Below are 20,249 nucleotides of genomic sequence, written 5' to 3'. Positions count from 1 at the left end.
GTATATCACCAACCCCTATCTTGTACCATCTCCATCAACGATACATCTGCTGTAATCTATAGCTGCCAGCTGCTCCTCGCTTCATCTGGCTCAGCTCTACTGACAGCTATCAATCAGCAACACAGATCCATCACGCATCAATCCCAGGTGTCTCGGCGTCCCGGCAGATCATGCCTTCATTCCACTTACCTAGTTTAGGTGGACACAAGAATGATACCAAGAAAGAAAGACGTAAATCATCCAATGTGGCTATAGAAGAGAAACCTGCCTATATCACCGTATCTGCGCCTAAAGATGATGAGAAAGAACATAAACGTAAAAGCTTACAACTTGAACGTACGTTATCCCTATCCAGAGATAACAACAACAATAATGGAAGTTTCACACCTCTAAGTCCAACTACATCAAACGATTTCCATAGACCAGTAGGACATAGAAGTGCTTCCTCAAGTTCTGGATTGACAAGTATATTAAAAACGTCTAATGCCAGTACATCAGGTTCAGGTTCAGAATCCAATTCTGGATCAGGATTAGCAGGTCTACATAAAAGAATGTCAAGTTTAGCATTCAACAGAACGGATACAATTGAATCCATGTCGACTTCACCTAATTACTTTGATGAAGATCAAGATCAAGATCAATATCAACATACTCCTCATTCATCTTCTTCACCTTCGACTCCAGGAACTTCAGTTTCATCATTCAATACACATTGTCCTTTACCGTCGAATTCGAATGATCAGAAATTCCCTTTCTTCATGGTTACACTTTCTTCCATGTCAACATTGTCATTCATCGCTCTACCTATTCCCTTTAGGAATATAGTCATTGATGTCATCAACAATACGTGGAAAAGAGGTATATCAAAAATCCAGGAAGTGGATTATCAACCTGAATTAATGAGAAAACATAAAGAAAGAGGTTGTGATTCAGGTGTATGGGAAATCACCATGAAAGGTGAAGCTTGGATGCCTACCAATTCAGAACAAGTCTCGTGAGTGATCTGTTTGGAAGCGGTGGACGTTTTTTAGATAATACGACCTTATGAAAAGCTGACAACCCACTTTTGCAGCTCCAAGAGAATTCTCATCAAGTTGATGACTGAATTCGCTAGAGAAGGGTACATCCTTTCTTCATCTTTCCGTACTTCAGCCAAAGGTGAGTGAATTGATCCTCATAGGATCCTCACATAAAGCTTGGATATCATTATATTTCCTTGCAATGATCGTACCAATACGACATCAGATTGTTGCTAATACACAACACGCACCTATAGATTCCGGCAAAGATACATTGATCTTCTTACGAGAAGAACCTGACCCTGATCCTGTGTTCTTCGCTGTCGCTTTCTACTCTCACGATAGGATTTGGATCATCGATGCCGAGGCTGATGTTGGTCAAGCTCTTGAAGAAGGAATCAAGAATTGGTGGGTGGATGGTCTGAGAGATGCTAGGGTAAGAGAGCGACATTGTAGGGAATTGAGATTGAAAGGTGCACCTTGTGAGTTGAAGTGTTAGACTACACCATCGCCTTGTTCCCTCACAAAACAATTGAAGCACTCGGGCTGACCTTCTTGGATGACCAGGGACCGCTCATTCTACACAATCGCTGATCTCCGCCAGATGTATCCATTTGACTATCATGAAACTTATCACTCATTGTGAAACAGGATACGATTTCGTAGGATCGGTCGACATGGCAGATAAAGAAGAAGGTGAAATGCCAGTCTGCTTTTATAGGAAGAAGAAGGATGACAGTAAAGGTCATTCAAGATGGAAAATGCAGGATTCCGATGGTAACCAATTAGGATTGTCGGAAGTCATCAATTAGAACAAGTATATCACCTCATGAAACTAGTGAGACTCGTAGAAAGGCCCGTTATGGGTAATTAACACAAAATGTGATCAGGTGGTAGAAACGTTCTGTTGATGGCCGCTGAATAGAATTTAATTGGATCTAGATGACTATGTGTGGATTTTAGAATCGGCTCGTGATTACATGTCTCATGCAACTGTATATATATTACGTATCATTGTTCAAGCTGACAGGTTTTGATAATCGTTTATCATGTTTGATCGAACAAGATCCTTTACAATCAAATAATATTCTTTACAAATTCCAGAATCTCAATCCATCTCCGTGAACAGTAACAAATTCTTTCCGTTCTTCCAACCATTCCCATCCTCTCACTTGACCCAGATCATCCTCATTTTTTTGTACGAACCTGCGTTTTCCTTTCGTTTCCAGATCGAACATTTCGATTGCACTTTCAGCACCTGTGTTGGAGACCAATTTGAGTCCTGTCGAAGGTGGTAAAAACGAAAGCGAACCAATTGAAATCATACTACCGGCGAATGAGACCACGTCTTTAGGTAGACTTGAGATATCAAGTGTTCTTTCAAATGCTATAAAAGGTTTCGGTTTTTCTTGTTCTTGTTCAATGGATTCGGGCTGTTCAGTGGTCATCAAAGTATTGGAGTCGATCACATCTGAATCTGAGGGATGAAAAATGGATCCAACATTGAAGACGATTATTTTCCCATTACCTTTGCCACCCAAAGCTAAATATTTACCATCCAATGACCAGTCGATAGCTCTACACCATTCTTTGTAATTATATTCCCAAACCAATTGACCGCCTTGATCTATATTCCATATCCTTATCGGGCCACTTCCACAAGTCCCAAAGAAGAATTTACCATCAAATGACCATTTCCCAGCCCAATTTTGATTTTCCGTTTCAAACTTGTATTTCTCTTCACCATTATCAACATCCCATATCCTGATTGATTTATCCCATGCTACACTCGCCAAAAGAGTATCGTCAGGTGAAAATCCAATCCACATGATAGCGTCTCTATGTCCGATAAAACTTTGAATGGTTTTTCGCGTCGTAATATCATACAAACATAAGTCCCATTTATCATCACCATTGGATTTTGGTCGGTCTCCAGGCATGTAAACCATTTTATCCCCTTTATTGTTGAATATAGGTGAACCGAAATGAGCTGTTAATCTACCATTAATCTTACTATCCGAAGGTATCAATTGATCTATATGTTCCCTCGATAATAGCTTGTACACTGTTTGCTCAATTTCTTCCTTCGTCTCTGGAGTTATATTGAAGTCGAGAGATTGAAGATGGTCAGAAATTGATTCTAAACCTTTCTTCGACGTAGTCAGAATATCTTGATCTGTAATTGATGGTGATTTAATATTATCTAAATCCCAGAAGATTATCTCTGATTTCGGTTTCGGCTTCAATTTTGATTTTTCATCTAAATCAGAATCAGGATAACCATATTGTTCAGAGAAAGAGACCAATCGATTCGATTGTCCAGGGATGAAAGAAACCAAGTGTAATCTACCTGTATGGCCGCTTAAAGTCTGAATCAATTTCCCCTTCTCAATACCCTCTGCTTCTTCATGACGCGAAGGTATAGTGTAAATATGGATATCTTTCCCTGTACCCGAAGCAAAGAGTGTATGGGTATGATTGAATGACCACAGAGGACCATAATCGCGTTTACCCACTTTCTTTTCGAATGGTATGTATGTCAATTCATCACCAAACGATTTAGGATGTCCTTGAACGTAATGTGCTGATTCTCCAGATGGAGTAACATAGTCTTTACTGGTTGAATAAACGAAATCTTTCCTCAGCTGATCGCCTGAGTAGCTTACCATCTTATATTCAGGTATTCTCGACAAGAATCAAATTGCTTTACACCGATGTGTTGACAAACGTCAAGAGTAATGACTACTCAATCGTGCCCCTATGAAACTTGATGCAAGCGAAGTTATGTGTGTCCAGAATGATCTCTTTCTGTTTGCATGACGTGAAGAGATGATAACGAAAAGAATAACATAGCAATATCACACTGTCAAAGTCCATCCCATTTGTAAGTGTTCGAATCAAGTGATGCCAGCGAGTCGAAATGAAGCGGCGAATCTCACGTAAAAATCTGAGAGTGTCCGGTGTGAATCGGATACAACCGGGATCTTATCCTCATCATATTCCCACCTATACATACATTCCCCCTTCCAGGTGTTCTATCGAGTCGTCTGTCAAAGTCGGGTAAATGCACAGCGGCAAACTTGGCAGGAAAGATCATCACGAGCTCTAGAGTGGGCAGGCGGATCGCAGATGAGAAAAGCGGGCAGGCACAGGGAAGTCTTGGTTCTGTACTGAATATCCGTGAAATAACATGCCCTCACACCGATACAACTAATTTGACAACTCGTAAAATCTACAATAACGAAATTCGCAGGAAATCCAAAACATGTCAATAGCAGCCATTGTTTATATTAACTATGTTGAGGGTATATTTCCCTATAACTAGGAGGTAAATAGACCTCTTCCTCCTCCTCCTCCTCCTCTTCTTCATCATTCTCATTCTCATCGTCATTCATGCCATTGTCATGATTTCTGTTCCTTCGTCTAGCAAGATCGATCGCACCGGCGTCTGTATGTCTAATGATTGTTAAGCCTCTGTTCAACCCCTGTTGATTTTGACTGTAGTTTTGGGGCTGGATTGATGCCCTGACCGGTTGACTTGGTTGTGCTCGTAACAGCATTTCATCTTCTGTTCTCCATGATCTATTTGTTGATGAGGCTGAAATAGGTGATATTGAAGGTTGTGTTACATATCCATTTGCGGATGTTGGGTCTGAGAAAGGTGAGATCAGGTTACGCTGATTACGCGTTGACATTGACGTCGATGCTGATGCTGATGTGATTGACGGCAATGGGAAAGGGCTCTGATTTCTGGCGTTGGAGACATGTCCAGTATAATCAGGTGACGACCAAGTCGAATGTGCATTATTGAACGTAGAACATTTAGTGTCGACTTCTAATCTTGGTCTAGGGATAGCGGTAGGAGTGTGATCTGACGTAGTTGTAGTTGTGGTAGCAGTAGTTGAAGTAGGTATGTAAGAACCTAAATCTCTTTCTGAATATTCAGAATTAATACCTTCACTATAAGTTGATATTGTTCTGGCGTAGGAAGAACCATCTTGAGCCAACATATCGAATTCACTATTATCCGTATAAAGTGAATAATCTGTTCCTGATCTTCTTGAGGATGTACCTTGACTTCGATTCGATAGAAGATGATGATGAAGATGATGATGATGATGAAGAGGAGGATCGATAAATGGACTTGCACCTTGATGTCGGTTTTCGGCGTGGTCTTGGCTGTGAATTCTAGTGAATATAATATCGTTCAAATCCCTTTGCGATAGATGTGATGTTGGTGAGATATGGTTCGTCAAAGAAGAGGGAGAAGAAGAAGAAGGTATTGGTAATGGTTGAATATCAATTTGATTCAATTTACTTTCTTCTTCTTCTTCTGTTTGTGAGTTATTCTTCCTTGATTTTCTTTTCCTTATTTGAGATTTATCAATCGCACCAGACATGTTATTCAGTCTATTCCTTCTTCTTTTATAAAAATAACATCCGAGACAAGATCCGACGAAACCTAAAGTGACAAAAACGGATATTGAAACGATGGCAGCTAACGATAGGTGATTATTTCCAGGTGAATTTGCATTTCCATTTGATTCGTTTGATTCCAGATTTGTATTACTTGAATTGTTTGCGGTTGCAGAGGAAGAAACCACATTTTGATTTTGATTTTGATCTTGATACGAAGTCACACTTGCGCTGACATAAGTTTCGAAATCTGTGTAAATACCATGTTGTTCACCATAACTTCCACTGTTACTTGAAGATGGTATAGGTCCTGATGAAGCTGAAGACGCCATCGCATCTGTATTTGAATCGGATGTTGAAGTTACGACATATATATTCCCGTCAGGATCCGTATATTCCATGACGACTCTCCCACTTCCGACCATTTCAGAATATACATCATCTGCTGAATTCGAAGCGACGGGTGAGGGTGAACTCGTGTGTACTGTCGTAGGACTGGAATACACAAGTGCTGATCGAGTGCTATACGCTGAAAGTGAAACCGACATTATGGTGAATTGTTGAGCAAAAAAAAACGCGTCTAGGCAGCGAGCGTAACGAAGGTTTCTATATTCTTGAAACTTATCGTATAGATAAAGTAAGTCGCGTGAAAGAAAAGACTCAAATGTGAAAGCGTGGGCTGAACCGTTATTAGCAAGTATGTATTGAATGGAACAAAGTGATCCAAGATGAAGTGACAAGGTATCAACGAGGTGAGTGGTGTTGATTGCTAACGATGTCTTACAAAGTGAGTAAAAATCCTCCTGGACTGCGGGGAATTCATTTAATGTGAAGTTGCAAATTCTTTCCTAAAAGGGGGTTCTCTATTCAAAAAAACAAGGTCTCATTTGACATTCTTCGGTCGCCGTGATGTTAAAATGATATTCCATGCAAAGACAGAGAAGTACGATAGATTCCGTAAATATCTTGTATGCATATCCAGCATCATATCGTGTATTATCTCTCAATAGATCATGACAGAATCGTGTATACAAACTATCTTCTACAATACCACGGCGTTTTCACAGAGTGACTGCTTTACTAACATTCGCTGTTCTTCTTACCGTTTCGAAAATCCTGAATAAACTAATAACCATATTTCCACCGTAGAGTAATAACGATATCAAACTTAGAGCAATACATCCAGCTTGTCTTCTACATGCTTCGTGCGCCAGCGATGATTCCAGTATACTTGAAGGTAAAGTCACTGATAAAGTATGAGAAAAAGTCGAGGATGAGACCAAGGTTTGGGTGGCATTCAACGTCTTGAGTTCGTCTAATAAAGCTGAATACTCAGATGACAATCCATCTCTCCACCATGCAGCTCCTTTGGTACATTCCAACGGGGTAGCAATCAAGTCATTGGTAGAAAGGGACATTGCTGATGACCATAATGCGACGAATAATAAATCGAGACAAACCCATAACATTTTAGAGCGTAATCCCCATAATCCAATAGGTTTACCGAAATACTCTCGATAAATTGCCGTGAGAACGTGAAGGATGGTTAAGGAAGAGTAAGAGATGATGAGTGTTGTGGATGACCCAATTAATCCAGGTAATCGAAGATGATCGAGTTCCAAACGGATCGTTATTGCAAGACCTGTGACGGTATCAGCAATGATATGTATTGTACAACAAACCTTACTCACCAAGCGACACAACCACTATGACGAGATTCATCAATCTGATCCAGATAGTCACCCTCGCATCGAGGAACAGCATTCTTCTATATCTGCTCTTCCAATGACTGTCCGCTGGTCTTCGTTGTGCTTTTGTCCTACTCCTACGGAAAATCCACCACCCGGGTTTGCTTTCTCGAGGCGCGCTTGATTTTTGCGTTGCAGTCGTCGCGGTGTCTTGCCTTGCCAGATTCCGATCCAAGCTACGCTCTTTGTGATTGCTGTTGCCGTGCACAGTTGGTTGAGCCTGAGTTTGAGCTTCCTTTTGAGCGGCACCTGATGCCCAATCAAAACCTTTCTCCGGATTATGCCCTTCGGTCCAAGGATATTCGTCCGCTACACCTGTCCTCGTTGAGGGCGTAAACCCGAGACCGGACGGGGTAGGAGGTAATAAAGCTTGTCTATACCGTTTCTGCTTCCTCGATTTCGTCCGCTTGATCTCATTGTCGGCTTGTTTGGGTTTAACTTGTTGAGCAGACTCTTCTACGTTGACAGCGAATTCGGGTCTTTGTGGGGTTACCGGATCTTGTTCTGTAGGAGTTGTAGAGACGTTAATCTCCGTCTTGTTGGTATTCTTCCTTGATCGTGGCGGTCTGATAGCGCTTCCATCACCTTCTTCATAGTATCCATAGAGAGCATCTTGCCAACTTCCAGCATGTGGCCAACCGTCCTTGAACCGGTTCGTGATCGGTGGTGGAAGTTGTATTCTCAACATATGTGATGCACGTGTTCTTACATTCGGTCTGGTTGGTGTTGATGAACCATGCTCTGGAGTCGAATCACCTGTTGCAATTCCACTTGTTCCATTACCGTTTCCGGCACTGAAATAATTCGATGATCCGGTCTTGGTCATAGGTGGTTTCGATAATGATGATTTGGTTCTCATTCTTGCAGATGGAATCACTTCTGTGTCTGTCAGAGCTTCCATTGGCTCTTCGTCGGTATCGTTACGTCTGAAGAATTTGGGAAAATTAGGTGCTGTCAATTGACGCTTTGGTCCCTGTCTAGATGATCGTGATTGGGGCTCTTCCACTGGTATGTCAGGCTGTGGACCATCATTCGATGGTAATCGAGTACTTATACCATCTACTAATGTAGTCATTCCGGGCGAAGGTGGACCTTCGAGTATTGGTGAAGTAGGTGCCGATACTGGACGCGTAGGGGCTGATTTTGTCCTTTGCATGCTTATACTAGGTGCATCCAATGAAGTGTTGGAATCTTGACGGTGAGTTGACCTTCTAAAGAACTGTTGTGTATGGGCAAACCTCAGTGGTGCTGGATGATGTAATTTTGACAAGGAAGAAGGTGAATCAGTTTGAGTTTGAGATTGAGTTTGACGTTTTAAATTTTTCATTGATGATGAAGGTGTTACACCACTACCATTCCCACTACCACTGCCATTTCCACTGCCATCTTTTTCTTTTTCCTTCTCTTTATCTTTTGAGTTCCTCCTTGAGCTCATTGCAGAAGATGAGAATACACCACTTAATCTGTGTTTTTCTTTTTCCTTTTCTTTATCCGTACTGTTATTATTAGAACTGTTCAGGTCATCTAATCCTAATCCCGATTGATCACTGATATGTCCATGACTTTGACCCTGGCCTTGTTCGATGTCACGACCATGTCGATGTAATGTTTTTTCGCGTAATTTAGCCATACCACCTCTTGTAAAAGTCCACCACGGTGGATCATCATCATCGTCACTATCACTGTCATCAGTTTCGTTGGTATTTGCAGACGAGTCATCTGAGCTTGAATAACGTAGTTTACGTCGTCGTTGTTTGCGTTGCCGTTGCTGTTGCTGTTGCTGTTGGGGTTGTGGTTGGATCTGTGATGAAGGTGAAGATATATAATTGGATGAATTTTGAAGATTTCCAAATGATGGTTGTATCGTAGGTAATGGTGGAGTCGGTGGATCGAATATTGCAGAAGCTATTTCAATCAAAATTCCAAATTAGTTCACCGGATCCAACAACAATCAATAAAGACAATACAGTGATGTTAGACATTGTACTCACGAGGAACGGTCCTAACTCTTCTTGCTGTTGATCCACCACCACCACCACCACCACCGCCACCGCCAACACGAGGACTAGTAGTTCTCGTACTTGAATTCATGTTTTGATTATTATCTGGACTTTTGATTCTGATACTGTTATCCTCCTTTTCTTTGTCTTTCCCTCTACTACGTGATCCAGCTCGTCCTCTCTGAGCACCGGTGACGATATTCGATATCCTGCTGGTGGAAGCTTCGGCGTTGCCATTACCGTTGGTGGACATGGTGTGACAAGCGAACGAATCTTGATGTTGGGATGGTTTTAGGATGGTGCGGTATGGGTTTGTTTGTGTAGTTGACTGATCCAATCGTCAATCACTTGGTATGACGAGAACGACAATCGTCCAATTCCCCTTCTTTCCCTTTACACTTTAGATCATGTGTGACGAACAGGTCGAATGACCAAAATCGATGTTGAAAACGGTATACGGTACACGATGAGGAATGAACAATGAGCGATGACCTTAAGGAAACGCTCCTTTCGGTCGTCGTTTAGTGTTTGTTATTTGCGGTGTTGTGATGTAGACCAGGCTAAGATAAATTCTCCCCAAATAGATACGCGTTTTCAAGGAAAAATGAACCAAACAAACAATGGAGAAGTCGGAGCTGACAGACCAGACGATGTGAGCAATGACAAGACTATGCAATGATGAATGGGTATCTCAAGGTCGTGTTAATTAGAATGACAATGACTTTGTGATATGCAATGAACATGAATGATGCATTATGAAAACTACTAACGACATCCATCGCATAATAAATGGAATTTCACCCGCATAACATAACTGTTTTTTTTTCAGGTGGCAATTATGTAAACAACATGACAATCACCGTATAGCAATCTACCTGCAATCACAGATGTATATCACTGGAATGATGAAGGACATGGGGGCTACATAGTCAATAGAAGTGACTATCTATATGTCTACTGAATAATTTTTCTTCTACACATGCTAGGAGACTAGAGAAACCGTGCAAGAGAGTATTCCCAAAATAGATTATTTCATTGGTATAATCCGTCGTCATACCATATCCCCGCTCTCGACCTTATCAACGCCTACCATCGTCTTTGTCATTGTCTCGGTCGTCCAATGCTTTATTTGAGGAGTTCTTCCAAGACCTGTGAGAAGAATCCCATCAATGGTCTGTAGCATGTACACTGGTGAGGAGATGAAGCATGCTTACCGCATTATACGATTGGGGATTAACGTTGTTCCCCCTATAATTCAGTTTTTTCAGGATTGTAATCTATTGCATATGCCAAGCAAAGATCAGCGTTACTTCCTTATCCAGCGTGAAAATGCTCATTGCTACGGATCACTACCCTGCATTTATTGGATAGTCGCAATAAACAGAGTCAATCAACTTACCACCTGTTCCCTTGTGAAACCCATATCTGTAAAACCCACCACATTCTCTTCTGATAATCCAGCCATTTCAGCGTCAGTTGCGACTTTTCCAGTATCTGATTTCTTTTTATGTGCAGGAGCTTGAGCATAGGCTTGTGCCCAGTGTTTAGCTGTGGCATTGAATGATTCTCTATCTGCCAAGTAGTGTTTTGCCACTAACATGCAACGTGATCAGTATAAGCCAAAAGGAAGAGAGGGATCTTTATGGCAATAGTGCTTGATAGGTATTGACTGACCTTCTGCGTCTTGAGGATCGTTAGGTACAGGTTCGCATAACAGGGATTGAAGTGATATTAAGGTAGATTTCAGTGTGAGTACCTAGGTGGCATATTTAGCTTCGCATATGCTAGTCGTTTGGGTAAATTTTGACTTACAGGCGACCAAGCGTCTTTCAGGATATCTAAGCATTACGATAAGCATGACAGCACCGAGGCAAGTCGAACAAAAAGATCTAAGAGGTATACATACCAAGACAAATTGCCCCCTAGAATGATAATGATCAACGTCAGCCATGTAACTCATTGTATCAATCTAGGAAGTATTGACTCACACTAGCGGATGATATATTGGGATCTGCCATGAACCTCAACTTTAGCTCATTTCAATCGAGCAACTCACAACGTTTGAGCTATTTACTCACGGTATACTTTCCTATTATCAATATGAAGAATTTAGCTAAGGTAATGGATAATAATGGAGAACTGAACATACGTTATGAATTTCATTTTCACAGGTTGGAACGGATAAGCGTCAGGAATGATTATATCCTATTCATCAAGCAAGCATATGAGGATCAGCCTTATTTCAGCGCCAAGGAAGGAACAGACAAAGCGGTGAAAGCGAGACTTACCACTTCGTAATAACCTCCTTCGTACGGCGTATCAGGCTGACAGGATCCCAAATCAGCTTGACATTCGATGTATCCACAACTCCTATCATGTATGATAATGGCAAAAGTGCACATACGGGTCCAGGGAAAGCTCCAATAAGATGAAAAGGGGATTCATCAATCACTAATCACACCATCCATTTGGACTGATCAGCTCGAATGCGGTCGTCGTGAGGTACATCCCAAGTGGATTAAAGGGAATGGGCACTAAGGGTACTTACTGTCAATTGATATATTACTAGTCTTATCTTTTGCACAATCTATAAATGATCGAATTAATTCATCAATACGGGTTATCTTCCAGCATTAGAAAGTCATCGAGTTTTTTATGGGTATTGGTGACTAACCTTTAATCTCTTTCTGCACACGACGTAACCTAGCGTCCGACATCTTGGTTATTCCTTACTCCGAGTGGGGTGTTAGAGAGTTTTGTAGATATGGCTTTGATCACGACGATTGATGCTCGCTGTGCTTTTCTTCAAGGGTGAGTCCCGCCTATTTGATGTTCTTACTGAAGATGAGGAGATGTATCAATGAACGATGAAAGAGAGAAGAGAAGAGAGATTCATGGTGAACGATCGGATGTAATACTGGGAAAGTGATTACGTCATCTTTATTCTGAGGTATTTGAAGGTCAACAAATATCTCGTACTTTCTTTTTCCGAGATTCATAGGATGATGATTTCTGTCATCTCAAAGCAAATCGCCAGCGTATATAAGATCAAACCCACGCTCAGAGTTACTCGGTCACGATGGACGAAGAAGATATGATGAATGCGTCAGGAAGCGAAGTTCCAGTCGGTGAGGACCCAGCCCAAGCTGGACCTTCGAATGTTGGTGATCTTGGGGAAAGACCAGAGGGTATGAGTAAAAATGCAATGAAACGGGCTGCCAAGCAGGTGAGTGATGTTCCCATTCTTGATCCGATCATGATACTGTGTTCTCACAAAAAAAAAATGAGATGAAAGTGAAAGCTGACAGACAATGACGTGTTGGTTTTGATTTTTTGTGGACTCTTATAGGCCAAAATGGACGCCTTGAAACCGCTGAAAAGAGCAGCAGAAAAAGCGAGGCGTAAAGAACGTCAAAGGGAACTAGCAAAAGGTAATGCAGAAGGAACATTGTCTGAATCAGATAAAGAACTATTCGAAAGAAGGAAAAGAATAGAAAAAGAACGTAAAGCGAATAAAAGAAAATTGGATCTAGGTGAAGAAGATGAAAATGATTGGAAAGGTGCAGTAGTCATTGATTTAGGTTTTGACGATTTGATGAATGAACAGGTTAGTGAGAACTCTTCACATTTTGACATGAACACAAGGGAGTGGAAGGAATTTGAGGATATAAGGGAGATAGGATGAGACCATCATCTTGTCCTTGTTACCTCGTAATCCTCATCACCTTGTTACAAACTGTGACCAAAATGACGTTAATTCTAGATCAAACGCTAATAGCCCTTCCTCTCATAGGAGATCAATTCGATGACATCTCAAATTGGATTTTGTTACGCATCGAATCGAACATCACCTAATCCCATTCGATCAGTTATACATACATCTTTTTCACCCGATACATCACCTAGATTATGGAATAAGATGATTGATAGACATTGGGATAAATGGGGTAGATCGTATTGGTTTTCTGAAGATGTTGGAAAATTAAATGAATTATTATTATCATCGGATCTACCGTCGGAGGAGAATGATATCGTTTCCTTGGATTCAATTCCAATCTCAAATACAAGTACAAATACAAGTACAAATACAAACACAAATACCGGAGTGGAAGAAGAAATGAACGGGAATAAGCGAGTTTCAATCCCATCTAGATCTAAAAGTGAAGAGGAGAAAAATGCACAGAACATATTAGAAAACCATCTATTGAAACCAAATGCATTACCTCCGCGAATCAAGGGAGGCAAACAGCATACGTTGATTTATCTAAGTGCAGATGCAGAAGATGAGATAACAGAATTGAGAGAAGATGAAATATACGTTATTGGTGGTATAGTAGATAGGAATAGATACAAGGTGAGTTTTCCCGTCTATAGTATATTCATATTGTAACAAGATCAAAAAGGTGGTGAGCTGATTTTCGTGATTGCTGAATTGATGATCTTAGAATCTATGTCAAAATAAAGCTGAAAGATTATCGATCAAAACTGCAAGGTTACCAATAGGTAAATTTATCGATAATCTGCCTACTAGAAAAGTGTTGACTGTGAATCAAGTGAGTCGAATTCACCAGCCCCAGAAAGTCGCACCAAATCATCGACATGCTGATTTCATCTTTTTCTTTGTTCTTTTATCTTTTCTTTTTCTCGTCGCGTCTTGTTTTTTGGGGGGAAATCCAATAGGTTTTCGATATTTTAGTACAATATATCTTATTAAAAGATTGGAAAAAAGCTTTCGAAACTGTCATCCCATCGAGAAAATATCATGAATCGAAAAAAGCTAAACATGCCCATAATTCAATATTGAAATCAGACGTCCATGCCGAATCACCTGCTGGTAATTTGCGCGAAGAAGGGGACATAGTAGAGGACGAGATCATAGAATTCTCTCACAACAGAAAGGGAGATGATATTATGGAAGGCAGTGAAGAAGCTATGATGAACCAGTAGCTCATCAACATGCAGTATGTAGCTGTTCGCCGTCTATGACTCATTGAACGACGATATGCAGTCAATCATGTCATATGAAAGTATATACATCTTCATGACTCTATATCTGCCATTCATATTTAAATCAAATAGATCCATAGATAGTCAAATTGTCATTCACAATTGCACGATTGAACTATTCAAAGAAAATCAAAAGATCATTTCTCATCCATACCTTCTTCACCTTCTAAGATTTCTTGGAATTCTCCGTTTTCAACCATTTCTCTAACGATATCAAGTCCGCCAACAAGTTCACCACGTACTATGATTTGAGGGAAAGCTGTTGCATTGGAAAGGCGAATTTAGCAATATCCCTTTTCATTTTCAAAAAACGCAATATAAGCATCACTCACTAGGCCAGTCATTTACTTTCTTCAAACCTTGCCTTACTTCCTCATCGGACAAGATATCAAACCAAGCGAATTCAACACCTTGTTCTCTCAATAGACCAACAGTCTGTCTTGAAAATCCACATTTGGGTGAAGTTGGATTACCTTTCATGAACAAAACTACTTTATGTTTATTCATCAATTCATGACATCTTTTGATTATTTCTTCTTCTGTTCTTGGTTTGGGTTCAGCAGAATTTGGTGCTTGAGGTACTACGTTTGATGTGGCTAAAGGTGTCGTTGATGAAGATGTAGATGATGTCGAAGTCGAAGATGATCCAGAATGTTGTTGTAATAATGAAACTAATAACAAAACGTCGGAACCTGAATGTCTAGCCAATAATGTGTGACCCTATATAACACAGATAGTGGGTACAGAATAGACAGATTGGAAGTTACAGTTTATCACCCATTCGCATATGCACATCATGTATTGTCCGTTGATAGGAGGCAGTGGTGATCACATTCGAGGCAGTGGTATTTGACAATTGGGATCGTCATCAATTACAGATTCGAATTGATCGTTATATTCCGTATGGGTATGAGAGTAAGGATTATTGCAATGACATTCGACAGCAAGAGTTGATCCGCGTCGTGGACCGAGATTCGAAGCCCGACGTTTTAAAGAAGGAGACGTTCCAAATCCATATTTATGACCATGGGTAGAGGATGGAAGGTTGACAAAGGGTGAAGCGATTGGATGTTGAGTTTGAATATCGGGGTTTGGATTAGGTGGCAAAACCAATAATTGAGAAGGATCCAAAATCGGTGGAGAAGGTGGAATTGAGTGTAGATAGTCCAATTTGTCCAACGGAGATGGCATATGAGGTTTGTTTAGATTCATCGATGAATTGGGTGTGCCAATTGTATAGATTGATGAATTGGATGAAGGTATTTTCACATGTGCAGGTGAAGAGTTAGGTGCACGTTGAGTAAAAGGTCGTTTGACAGGGGGATGTTCAAGTCCAGGCAATGAAGATGCAGATGAAACCGGTGTGCGAAGAAACCAACCAGCAGAAGAGGCAGTAGATGTAACAGTATTGGTAGGAGAATTGGATAAAAAGTTTAAGGGTGTTCGTTGAGTGAACCGAGATGGCGCAGGTGGGAGAAATGATTTACCATGGTTATGAGGAAGAGGTTTGGGTGTACCATTAAGCGGAGAATTAGGTGAATTCGGGATGGATGGAATGGTTGGATTGTCGTGATTATCCGCCATGATGGGTGAAAGCCAGTCGATTGATAATCGACGAAGAGACAGTATGAAAGTTACAGTCAGCAATCGTCCATATAGGATCCTAACCTCAAACGAAAATAAATTTAGAAACGAATAGCCAGACTAGAGCTGAATACGGGACGGTGAACGAGTATTGTCACTGTAATCACCAAATAGAATGTCCTTATATAGGTCAACTTGGCAAGTGGCGAGCGCTCTTCCATAAACGAGCTGACCTTCCTATGTCGACATTGTTTGTATTGGAAAGAGAAGGGACTTATAAAGGATGAAGGCGTTCAACATGTCGGAGGGGAATATCATGGAGATACTCCGGATTGATGACGGAATGGATATTGGAGGAGGGCTATGTATTCTTTGACGTTTGGAGAACGATAATGAAAAGAGGGATGATCGAGTTCTAGGGATATGTGACTTTTGGTCGAAAGAAGGGAAGGGAAGATAACGAAACGAAAACGAAATGCGACCAATTGCGAAAAAGGTGGAAGGCTTGCTATAGCAACATGAAAATGGTAAAAGAGGGAAGGGCAGAAGATGTTCACTCACACGTATGAGAAGGAATGAAGGGACGGCTTCTATATCAAATGATTCTGATATATCTGATAATTCCTCAGCTTCAATCTAAGCGAGAATAAGTCCCATTTTCGCATTATAGCGTGGTTGACCATTCGGTTAAATGGATGGTTGGAGATCGTGTGAAGACATTGATGAGATCGATGTTGCAATGGGAAAGTCCAGAACAGAACACAAGTGAATAATCAAAATTGATCAGCTTGAGGCTCGCTCGACCAGATATAAAAAGTGAATCGCGAAAGGAGATGGAACAAGAGAGCGATATGATCGGTGATATTATCAGAGCAGAACTCACATTTAAGAATAACACTTGAGGGAATTGTTTAGATTTCTCTTCTATGGATTGATTGAAAGCTTTGCATGGTTCCGCCCATGGTGCCCAGAAATTGAGACACGATACTCTGTTCAAATCTGTTGAAAGGAGAGTTTTGAAATGTTCGGGTGAAGTCACTTGAACGACGTTTTCGCTTGACATTTTCGTTGCTATCGATTTTTCTGCGCAGCGATGGTGTGGTTATATACCTTTTGTGAGAAATGGAGACACTCGTGATGGACGGATGGGTTAGTGATATGATATGTAATCTATTGAACAAGGTGATATGATGGATCCATGGGGTGATATGAAATGGGCATCATCAGTCAGCAACAAGATTGATTCAGCTCAGCTCGAATGAATAGTAAATGGGGGGGACCATTTAATATTATGATTTGACCTGTGAAAAGTGTGAAAAGTGCCACATTGATCATTTTTATCTATTTTCTTCTGATACCCTCTCTCTCTCTCTTTCTTTGTCTCGTTTGACATTTCCATAATCTAATCAATATACAAAAGGCAATTGCCACCCCCAATAACATCTTATCCTGTAATCTTTCAAAAGCCAAACAGTAAACTGGCAGAAATCACATCCTCTGGAAGTGCATATAAACCTAGAAAGAACGTACAAAAATGTCAAGCGAACAAGAGGTCAGTACTTCGTTACCACAAAGTAAAGATGAAAGGAGTCGAGGGAGTGTGCTGACATTCAAATGGCACCTCGCAGACTGATCAAGCAATCGAAGTAAGCTGTTTACCTCTGTTAATGATCTGAGGACTAGCTAACGCGAAGAACAGATCTGGAGGTACCGTAAATTACTTACGATGCTCGCCAATTCAAGGGGTGCAGGTACTTCATGTATCACCCTTATTCTACCTCCAAGTGAGTCCTTCTAGCTCACAACTATTCTTTTAATCTGCTTTTGCAATGCACTGACATGTGATCTGATATATAGGATCTCAAATATCCCAAGCAAGTAATATGTTAACCACTGAATACGGTACTGCTTCAAACATCAAATCTCGTGTTAACAGGTACGTATTACCAAGTCCGTACCAAGATGTACCTGCTAAACGCTGAATTGAAAATAGGTTATCTGTGTTATCAGCTATCACTTCAACTCAACAAAAGCTCAAACTCTACAACCGAGGTGAGCTGAATTACACTACTTAGAGAAAGTATCCCTAACTGACATATAAACATAGTTCCCGACAATGGTCTGTGTGTATTCGTCGGTACTGTTCTTAACGATGAAGGAAAAGAAAAGAAGATCTCATTCGCTCTTGAACCTTTCAAACCCATCAACACTTCATTGTATATGTGTGACAGTAGATTCCATGTTGAAGCTCTAGAAGAATTATTGGAGAATGACTCAAAATGGGGTTTCATCATCATGTGAGTGATTCCCTTTCTAAAGCCAAGATTGTCTTGAACTGATAATCGATCTACAAAATCAGCGATGGTAACGGAGCTGTAAGTTTACGTGACTCCTAATAAGGGTACTGTCATGAACAATGTACTGATTGTTCTATCGCTCTTAGCTATTCGGCACTTTATCCGGTAACACTCGTGAAGTTGTACACAAATTCACCGTTGATTTACCAAAGAAACATGGTCGAGGTGGTCAATCCGCTTTACGTTTCTCACGTCTTCGAGAAGAGGCCAGACGAAATTATGTACGAAAAGTCGCTGAAATGTCTGTACAACATTTCATCACTGCCGATAAAGTGAATGTAGCAGGATTGGTTCTGGCTGGTAGTGCAGAATTGAAGACTGATTTAAGTGGAAGTGATCTGTTCGATCCTAGATTATTGGCTAAAGTAGTTAAAATCGTTGATGTTTCATACGGTGGTGAAAATGGTTTCAACCAAGTGAGCTTATATCTTTTCTCAATCTGCAAACCAAACGATATGGGATCTATTTCGTTAACCAGTCTTGTTTAGGCTATTGAATTAGCAGCAGATTCACTCGCCAATGTTAAATTCGTACAAGAGAAGAAACTTATCCAAAAATACTTTGATGAAATCGCTCTCGATACTGGAAAATACTGCTTTGGTATCACTGATACCCTCAAGGCTTTGGATATGGGTGCTGTGGAAACCTTGATCGTTTGGGAACAACTGGATGTCGTTAGAAACACCTTGAGAAACGCTGCTGGTGGTGAGTGAGAAATGTTCCTCTCATCTCCAATCGATGTCATCCTTGTTTTGTTTTGACAATTTGCTGATCATGTACATCCTCCCCTGTCACAGAAGAAGTAATTGTATTCGCTTCACCAGGTGAGAAAGATCGAGAGAAGTTTATGGATAAATCAACTGGAACAGAAATGGAATCAGCTGCTGAACCTCAACCATTACTCGAATGGTTCGCCGAGAGATATAAGGAATTCGGAGCTACATTGGAGTTCGTAACCAATAAATCTCAAGAAGGTTCACAATTCGTCAAAGGTTTCGGTGGTATTGGTGGTATTTTGAGATACAAAGTAGACTTCACTGAGTTGGGTGATTTAGATGATGAAGATGATGAATTTTACGGTTCTGATGAGGACAGTGGTGAGTACACATTTACGTGAAGACAACGTTTCTGAGCAGCAGCTGACGTACATAACGATCACAGACATCTAACGATGTTCAGGGGACGTACATGTCCCACTCAGCTTCAGCGCCAAGATTGAGTGGGATTCGTTTGGGAGGATGTAAGGAACCAGATCAATTTTTACATAAGAAATACAATGTCCTTGACAAGCAGGGAATGGGAACTGGTTCCCTATGCTTGAAGCGAGTTCTCGATGAAAGGACTTGAATCTTGATCTAGGTTTGTATTTATGCGTGTTTATTTGTAGATCGATGGAAAGAGAGAGAGAGAGAGGAGCATTGAGATCGTGAATGGATGATGGGTTGTGATTGGTTTCATTCCTGCATGTATTACTTTATCAAATGACTTTCACTTCAATCCCATTTATGCATCTCTGTCGATGCTACGATCCGACTTTGGTGCAGTATGGATTAAATATGCAGGTTGCATATAATAAAGGTAAAGAGGAAGATGATCCTCTATCAACCAGAGTGTAAACTACGACTACTACTACGGAATTTGGTACGGAGCATCATGAGGTGGCATTATCTCAACACTTCCCCTAATGACAGCTCAACTACGGAAAAAACGATAAACGATCAAACGGACGAACGAACGTACAAACGAAATGAAAGCGAATGTGATCGTGACCTGGCCACACACTCAAAGGTTCACTGTGAGACAAAACCAGGAAATCCTTACAGTTCTAAGAAAGGAACTACGCCAAAGGGCCTCAGCCTTCTCCTTCACACTATCAATTCTAGTCTTGAATCTACTGTGTAATCCTACCATAAATTTAACTGCATTCAGAACATCTAGAATGTCTTGGAGTTTGTTGGTACGAACTTCGCGCGCTTTGTTCGTTTCGTTCGCTTCTGTTTTGTGCGCTGCGATTTCAACTTTGATTGGTTCGTCTTCATTCGTTCGTTGTCCTTCGTTCGTTCGTTCGTTGTCCATATTCCACTCTCTTATTTTTGTTGTGTGATAGTAATATCACTT

The 20,249-nt window shown here is 40.8% G+C and overlaps 8 protein-coding genes across 8 annotated transcripts; 3 read left to right on the top strand and 5 right to left on the bottom strand.

The window, feature by feature from the left end:
- Window positions 1-170: 170 nt before the first annotated feature.
- IL334_002835 (uncharacterized protein) lies at window positions 171-1,831 on the top strand (the record flags this gene model as incomplete). The annotated part of the gene is made up of 4 exons (XM_062934573.1): window positions 171-994; window positions 1,073-1,158; window positions 1,277-1,501; window positions 1,587-1,831. The coding sequence occupies 4 exons, from the start codon at window positions 171-173 to the stop codon at window positions 1,829-1,831; spliced, it is 1,380 nt and encodes a 459-aa protein (XP_062790624.1).
- A 279-nt stretch (window positions 1,832-2,110) lies between these two features.
- Window positions 2,111-3,688, bottom strand: IL334_002834 (uncharacterized protein; the record flags this gene model as incomplete). Its single annotated transcript, XM_062934572.1, has 1 exon — window positions 2,111-3,688. One exon carries the CDS (start codon window positions 3,686-3,688, stop codon window positions 2,111-2,113), a length of 1,578 nt encoding a protein of 525 aa, XP_062790623.1.
- A 621-nt stretch (window positions 3,689-4,309) lies between these two features.
- Window positions 4,310-5,983, bottom strand: IL334_002833 (uncharacterized protein; the record flags this gene model as incomplete). The annotated part of the gene is made up of 1 exon (XM_062934571.1): window positions 4,310-5,983. The coding sequence occupies one exon, from the start codon at window positions 5,981-5,983 to the stop codon at window positions 4,310-4,312; it is 1,674 nt and encodes a 557-aa protein (XP_062790622.1).
- Window positions 5,984-6,496: 513 nt separating this feature from the next.
- IL334_002832 (uncharacterized protein) lies at window positions 6,497-9,436 on the bottom strand (the record flags this gene model as incomplete). The annotated part of the gene is made up of 3 exons (XM_062934570.1): window positions 6,497-7,077; window positions 7,127-9,088; window positions 9,175-9,436. The coding sequence occupies 3 exons, from the start codon at window positions 9,434-9,436 to the stop codon at window positions 6,497-6,499; spliced, it is 2,805 nt and encodes a 934-aa protein (XP_062790621.1).
- Window positions 9,437-10,308: 872 nt separating this feature from the next.
- On the bottom strand, window positions 10,309-11,900 carry IL334_002831 (uncharacterized protein; the record flags this gene model as incomplete). The annotated part of the gene is made up of 13 exons (XM_062934569.1): window positions 10,309-10,332; window positions 10,398-10,460; window positions 10,583-10,776; window positions 10,858-10,939; window positions 10,996-11,021; window positions 11,090-11,105; window positions 11,172-11,194; window positions 11,262-11,272; window positions 11,333-11,388; window positions 11,472-11,507; window positions 11,588-11,634; window positions 11,732-11,770; window positions 11,858-11,900. The coding sequence occupies 13 exons, from the start codon at window positions 11,898-11,900 to the stop codon at window positions 10,309-10,311; spliced, it is 660 nt and encodes a 219-aa protein (XP_062790620.1).
- A 362-nt stretch (window positions 11,901-12,262) lies between these two features.
- IL334_002830 (uncharacterized protein) lies at window positions 12,263-14,130 on the top strand (the record flags this gene model as incomplete). The annotated part of the gene is made up of 5 exons (XM_062934568.1): window positions 12,263-12,409; window positions 12,533-12,790; window positions 12,977-13,537; window positions 13,629-13,736; window positions 13,864-14,130. 5 exons carry the CDS (start codon window positions 12,263-12,265, stop codon window positions 14,128-14,130), a joined length of 1,341 nt encoding a protein of 446 aa, XP_062790619.1.
- A 197-nt stretch (window positions 14,131-14,327) lies between these two features.
- IL334_002829 (Grx4 family monothiol glutaredoxin) lies at window positions 14,328-16,837 on the bottom strand (the record flags this gene model as incomplete). The annotated part of the gene is made up of 4 exons (XM_062934567.1): window positions 14,328-14,449; window positions 14,523-14,910; window positions 16,336-16,410; window positions 16,658-16,837. The coding sequence occupies 4 exons, from the start codon at window positions 16,835-16,837 to the stop codon at window positions 14,328-14,330; spliced, it is 765 nt and encodes a 254-aa protein (XP_062790618.1).
- Window positions 16,838-17,308: 471 nt separating this feature from the next.
- Window positions 17,309-19,300, top strand: IL334_002828 (peptide chain release factor 1, archaeal and eukaryotic forms; the record flags this gene model as incomplete). Its single annotated transcript, XM_062934566.1, has 11 exons — window positions 17,309-17,326; window positions 17,403-17,420; window positions 17,474-17,558; window positions 17,632-17,710; window positions 17,768-17,826; window positions 17,882-18,071; window positions 18,134-18,149; window positions 18,218-18,547; window positions 18,620-18,836; window positions 18,929-19,228; window positions 19,293-19,300. 11 exons carry the CDS (start codon window positions 17,309-17,311, stop codon window positions 19,298-19,300), a joined length of 1,320 nt encoding a protein of 439 aa, XP_062790617.1.
- Between the last annotated feature and the right edge of the window lie 949 nt (window positions 19,301-20,249).

This window comes from Kwoniella shivajii, chromosome 3, assembly GCF_035658355.1.
Source record: "Kwoniella shivajii chromosome 3, complete sequence".
In the NCBI taxonomy this organism is placed as follows: domain Eukaryota; kingdom Fungi; phylum Basidiomycota; class Tremellomycetes; order Tremellales; family Cryptococcaceae; genus Kwoniella; species Kwoniella shivajii.
This window is presented reverse-complemented; position numbering and strand designations above follow the sequence as displayed.